Below are 6,365 nucleotides of genomic sequence, written 5' to 3'. Positions count from 1 at the left end.
ACAAGCATCAATGCCTTTGAGCTATTCAAGGATTCTCATAAATTATTAAGTTTGAGATATGAGAGGGAGAAATAATGAATCTGCCTTAAAGTACATGCATAACTGTGGGAAATGGGTTATTATGTGTGTGAATATATGACTCCGTTAGATGTGTTTACTTGGCAGTGAAAGTTTTAAACAACCAGACAAGTGAGATATATTTGGGGTGAAGTAATCATCTTACCAGTCCATTGTTCTCCCTTGATCCCACAGTGCGCCTCCTCTGGGAGTCATTTTGCATCCTTTCATATCTAGCAAAATCATACACAGCATGCCACATCGCACAGAAGACTTCATTTTACATTGTTGACCAATTTACTTTTTTTTTCTTTTTTTTTAAAGAAATCCTTCGTGTAACTTTTTTCCACTTGTCATTTCGCATGTGCTGTATTTTTAATCATGTTTCTGTTGCAGGAGGTGTTTTAGGTGATGTTTTTTGGTTGTTATTTTAATGGGGCAAAACAGGAATGCCGTCTTCTCCCCCAGCAGAATGAATCCAAGCCCATGAACTGTTGAATTTGTCCTGTGTGTCACTTTCCTTCCATTGTCTGCATGTTTTTTGTCGTCTCTGTGTTTCTTTGTTATCGTCTGCCTTTCTCCATTCAGTGTATGTGTGTTTTCTGTCTTGTCTGTTGAGTTGTGTGTGTGTGTGTGTGTGTGTGTGTGTGTGTGTGTGTGTGTGTGTGTGTGTGTGTGTGTGTGTGTGTGTGTGTGTTATATCGGCTGTGGTTACGGCCTTGTTTTCAAAGAACGTGCGTGTGTGTGTCTAGGTCCAGTGTCACTAATACAGATTTTAACGCAGTGCTGGGATCAGTGATGCTCCTAACTTCCTTTAGCCGCAGACTCGCCCTCGTCATGCCGACTGTTCTGTTCTGAACCTTCCTGATCCGAGTTGTTCCATCTCACTTTTTGTTCCCATCATTCCATTTTTCTGGAATCCCATCCATGACAAGCCATCCCAATCCGCTCCACCTTGCTGGTTAATACTAAAATGAACCACTGCCTTTTCATGGCCGTCACCCTCTTCTGAGGTCCAGCTTTCAGCCTGGTTACAATGCAAGTGTTTCTAAATTAAAGCGGGTTGCACCAGACAAGTTAGAGCTTAGCTGTTACAAAACATTAGCACCTTTTACCTGGCTGGTGTAGCTGCTGTGTAGTTAACTGCCCAAACTGAAACACACATTTGCCAACATTTGTCTCCTTAAACTGTTATTTTTGGAAGCTACACTATGACTCCTGATACTACAGTGACATCCTGTTCACACAAGTGATTGCTTTTGTGATTAGACAGCGCTAACAACCAATTTGCTCATTACTAGGTTGCTACGAGCTAAGAAATTCCTTTATGTTTCCTAGTGGTGACAAAGAAACCTAAATGTAGTGATGGTTCATGAGTTGATGGTGCGGCTTTCTGTTGAACACTCCTGATGCCTCTTCAGTGAGGAGCTGGCTCTGGGAGCTGCATTGCGAGCTGTGATGTCCTCGTGCGGCTCTGGATTTAAACCTGAGCAGGTGGAGCGGAAATTAGACATGTGGCACGCTCGGTGAGGTCGGATTGGAACGTTCGGTCGGGCATGGCGAGCAGCGCGACTGCGTTCAGCCGGCTGAGTTACTTTCTGTTTAAGAGTAAACTGTTGCTCCTCAAGAAGACTAAACTTGTGTTGATTTTTTTCGAGGAGTCCGTATGAGGGAGAGGGTCGGGATGAGGGGAGCAGGTGAGATACAGAACAGCCCGAAAAAACCCAAAACCCTACAAACCCCCAGACTCTAGCAAAACCGCCTGCCAATCAGTAGCCTGGAGCCAATCAGTAGATGATCTCAGAGCTTGTTGTGAATGGCTGGGAGCGGGGGATGTAATTGGTTGGTGATGGTGATAACGGCTTGACCAATCAGGGGACGGGACATTAGCAGTGAATGGTAGCATCCCAGAGAGCGAGAGCGCTGGTGTGGAGGTTGACCTGCATGGTGGTGTGTGTGTGTGTGTGTGATGGGAAACCAGAATCAAAGTACCCAAATGTGTGTTTGTGTGCAAACTTGACTTCACAGTATCACACACACACATCTAAATCGCCTCACACTGTAGCAGCCTGAGATGTGCACACACAAACACACACAGGGGTACTTAAAAGAAATTTTGCTTTTTGTCTTCATTCATTTCCACGACCTCATCATCTCCCTCTTCCTCTCGATCATTCCTCCATCTCTCCTTCCTCCTCCCCTCCTTTTTTTTGTCTCTACTTTTGAACCAATTCTCACACTTTTCTTCTCTTTGCTTATCTCGTCTTCCTTTCCTGTCCTCTCCCCGCCTCTCCTGTCCCTTGCTCCGTCTCTCATCTCGTCATCTGTCCTGTCTTTCTTCTCGTCCTCTCCTCCTCCACCTCTCTCCTTCTCCTCCGCCCTCCCATCCCTCACCCAGGTCAATGCTGAGCAGTACAGTGGACAAGTCGGAGAAGACGTCCGGTGGCGTTCTGTCCTCCTCTTCCAACAACGATGAGAACAACTCCTCACCAGGATCTGGTAACACTGGTATGTGGTATTCTCTCACAGGCCTAAATTCTTGGTGTCCATCTTGCTTGCTAGAGTGTCTTTTGAGCAATAAAGATCAAGGGCTCAACAGCGCAGACCGTTGCGACCTGAGACCTGACCTTGAGACGAACTTTTGCTGCTTCTGGCTTCTCAAATCTGGATTTGAGATTTGTTTCCTCTGTATAACATCATGGTACAGTGAATAGCTTTGGGCTTCAGACAGTGAGTTTTCACTCTTTTTCGACCACTTTTTGACATTTTATTGATTTAAAGAAACATGCTGAAGAGTGAAAAGCTTGCATCACAACTAAAGATGCACAGATCAGGTTTGAATTCAGCCCAGTACTGACCTCAATATGCAGACTGGGTCCTGATGTAGGATCATGATTCTGGATCAGGTATTGTTTTATGTCTCTGCAGCGTTTGTATAAGAGAATATTGCAATCGTTATGTGTTCATCCTCATTTTTCATTCTTCTCGTTATCACTCCTCTTCCCTCTTGTCTCTTCATTACTCTCATCTGTCACCCTCTCACCGCTCTCTCTCTCCCTCAGGTGGCACCGGCACCCCTCCCGCCATCGCCAGCCAGAAGGACTCGGCCAAGCCGCGCTCGCTTCGCTTCACCTGGTCCATGAAGACCACGTCGTCCATGGAGCCCATGGAGATGATGCGCGAGATCCGCAAGGTGCTCGACTCCAACAGCTGCGAGTACGAGCTGCGCGAGCGCTACATGCTGCTGTGCATGTCGGGCAACCCGGCCCGCGACGACTTCGTCCAGTGGGAGATGGAGGTGTGCAAGCTGCCGCGGCTCTCCCTCAACGGCGTGCGCTTCAAGCGGATCTCAGGCACATCCATCGCCTTCAAGAACATTGCCTCAAAGATTGCCAACGAGCTCAAACTGTGAGTGCGGAGGAGCGACGAGATTAAAGAGGTGGAGGTGGGAGGGTGGAGGGGCTGATAGCGAGGATGACGATGATGCTGTGCGCGTGGTGGGGGCACTCTGGAGGTCAGGAGGTAAGCTAAAGGGTGGGATCACTTTAAAAATAACCCGACGGTCTGGAGTTGGGGCTCTCTGAGACTAGAAAACGTTACTTTCTAGAGGTTTTGTTCCTTAAGTTCCCGAGGCCCCGCCATTAGAAACGCTGAGTCGGTTTCCTCTCAGTTGTGAAGTACTTATAGACCGAGGTCTTCTCTCTTCCCTGCTGTTTTTTTTTCTTTTCTTTCGTCACGTTCTACTTAGACGTTCCACTCTTCTGCATGTCCGATCTGCTCTCTCTGTTTTTTAGAAGTCACACTTTGATCACTTCGACTACTCCCGTCACCTCTTCCTGCTATTTATTCAGTTTTTCTGCACGGTTCCGCTGCCGGGTCTCTTTGGGTTGGGGGGAGAAGCCGGGTAGAGAAATCAGTTTGGATGGAGGACGAGGAGGTTGCTGGAAAACAACTTTCTGCTTTCTCTCTGAGTCTCTAACGTGGGGAGGAATGACGGGAAGTTTGGAGCCTTATTTTGCTGGAAAACTCGAGGTTTGAGTTTTGATTGAATTTGTTCTGATTGTCCTCCAAAACTGAATGGACTCCAACTGAGCCAGGACTTTGGTTGCTGAAGCCCACCGGCTCACACACACTCACACACTCACACACTCTCACTCACACACACACACACACACACACACACACACACACACACACACACACACACACACACACACACACACACACACACACACACACACATAGATGAACTTCGGATGGACGGACTCTGCTGTTCGTGGTTAAAGGACCCTCTCCACCCTCCGCCCGCCTGCACAAACCTCCCCTCCTGCCCCAAAATGAACTTTTAAAAATCCACCTGATCCATCCTTCCTCCACCTCCCTCCTCCCCTCACTCTCTCTCTCTCTCTCTCACACACACACACACACACACACTGACACTTCACCACCCCCTCCCTGTAATTTTAAACTGAACTCAGCACAAACACATCCATCTTTTTCGCCTCTTCACTCCCGTTTTCCTCCTTATTTTTATTCATTTCTCTCACGGCATCGAGTCCGAGGAGGCCAGTTTAACTTGATGTCGTCATCGATTGTTCAGACCCTTCGAGTCTGTACTTTATTTTTTTTTTCTTAAGTTTCTTTTATGGCTTTTAAAAAGAGTTGTGCACTGGAAAAGAGGGGCCTGGGGAGGGACGGACAGTTCACGGATGGGGCTGTTGATGGATTTTATGTTGCCTTTCTTTATAGAGTTAAATTTGGGGTTTGTTTTTGTTGCGTATGTCAGCACATAAATGCTCAAATGATTGATTTGTACTTTTTTTTGTTAAAGTTGGTATCGCTTCGGTTGGCATCATGCCTTCATATCAAGAATGTCAACCCTGAACCGACACATACCTGGTCCCCCTTCTTCTTTTCTGTTTTGTCCAACAGAGCAAACTCACAGAAAAGGTGTCTTAGGAGTATGTAACAAACAGTATGTGTGGGTGTGTGGGTGTGTGTGTGTGCGCGCGTGAGTGTATTACAATGATCACTGGGAAAAAAAACAAAAGAATCGACGAGGACGAACAGTGAATTATTTTCTTCTTCCTTTGATTTGATAATATATTTTTGTGTAGTTGGAAATTTTGGGCTTGTACAGATTTGGATTGCGGGGGGGGGGGTTGGACAGGGTGTGAAGGGTCACGACAGATCATATCATTGCTGCCTTTTCAGTATAGTGCACCTTTAACACACACACACACACGCACCCACACACACCGCTCATAGTGTATTAAACACAAAAAAAGGCCCAAAAGCGAACAGGAGTCATCGACGTATTTAACGATGCTGATGGTGGTGGTGACGGCTGCTGCTCGTTCATCTGTGGCCTTTTTTTTCCTTTCTCTTCCATCTGTTTGTTTTTATTTTGAAAGGCCTTATCGGTCCAGAATGGCTTGAAGCAGAGACAGAAAGACTTCTTCATCAAAACGTTTCTCATATCCGAGCACATGCTCACGTTCAAAACCACAGACCAGAAGAAGCCGCTTCCTGTCTCACTCTCTTTGCGTCGAGGCACCAGTTTGGCGACGCAGAAGAAACACACACACACACACACACACACACACACACACACACACACACACACACACACACACACACACACACACACACACACACTCGGGGGTTGGAGAAAGGGGACGATGGGGACGACGCTGGGTCCCGTCAGCTGGTTGTACTTAACACTTTTCTTTCTTTCTATCTATCATGATGACACACTGTCGTTTTATTATTTCTTTCAGTTTTTAATATGTCAGATTTTTCTTTAAAAGTTGATCATTGTATTAAGGTGCTGGGTATTGGATTCTAATTATTATTCTGGCTGTTGCTGTTATATTATCTCTTTCAGGGTTGATTTTATTTTACATTATTTCGTTTTACATTGCTGTAATTTACATTGATTTTAAATGTGTTTTGAGCAAACTGTAACTGTAGTGGTGGGTTTGGGGTTGGGAGGGGTGAACAGCTCCTGAAAAATGTATTGTTTGTTTTTTTTGTGCAAAGACAAAATGATGAAAAATTACAATGATAGTAATAAAAACAATGATATAATGATAGTCTGCCTCTGAAATCCCTTATGTGAAAAAGCAAGATACGTGTTTTAAGTCAAATCAGCTACTTGATACTCTCTTCCAGGACGCTCTCAGCTGCCCCAAAGTTGACAGAATCTCACTACAAGGTCGCTTTAACAGCTGCAGAGTGTGAAGTAATCACACTTTTCTCATTCGTCAGTATGCTTTGGTTAAATATTTAGTGTTAAATGTCACAGA

At 45.6% G+C, this 6,365-nt stretch overlaps 1 protein-coding gene across 12 annotated transcripts in view; it reads left to right on the top strand.

The window, feature by feature from the left end:
- mark2b (MAP/microtubule affinity-regulating kinase 2b) overlaps positions 1-6,152 on the top strand; it is a 52,006-nt gene extending 45,854 nt beyond the window's left edge. For 7 of the 12 annotated variants that reach the window (XM_070993676.1, XM_070993683.1, XM_070993681.1 and 4 more), the window contains 3 exons: positions 1,716-1,754; positions 2,456-2,565; positions 3,120-6,152. In XM_070993676.1, coding sequence (XP_070849777.1) covers positions 1,716-1,754; positions 2,456-2,565; positions 3,120-3,469 — 499 coding nt within the window. In that variant the 3' untranslated portion in view covers positions 3,470-6,152. The remainder of the gene's footprint in view (positions 1-1,715; positions 1,755-2,455; positions 2,566-3,119) is intronic. The other 5 variants (XM_070993687.1, XM_070993684.1, XM_070993682.1 and 2 more) reach the window with 2 other exon arrangements.
- The last annotated feature ends 213 nt before the right edge of the window (positions 6,153-6,365 follow it).

The sequence above is a fragment of the Chaetodon trifascialis genome, chromosome 23 (genome assembly GCF_039877785.1).
Source record: "Chaetodon trifascialis isolate fChaTrf1 chromosome 23, fChaTrf1.hap1, whole genome shotgun sequence".
NCBI classification, from domain to species: domain Eukaryota; kingdom Metazoa; phylum Chordata; class Actinopteri; order Chaetodontiformes; family Chaetodontidae; genus Chaetodon; species Chaetodon trifascialis.
The sequence above is the reverse complement of the archived record's forward strand: the minus strand, read 5'-3'. Positions and strand labels throughout refer to the sequence as shown.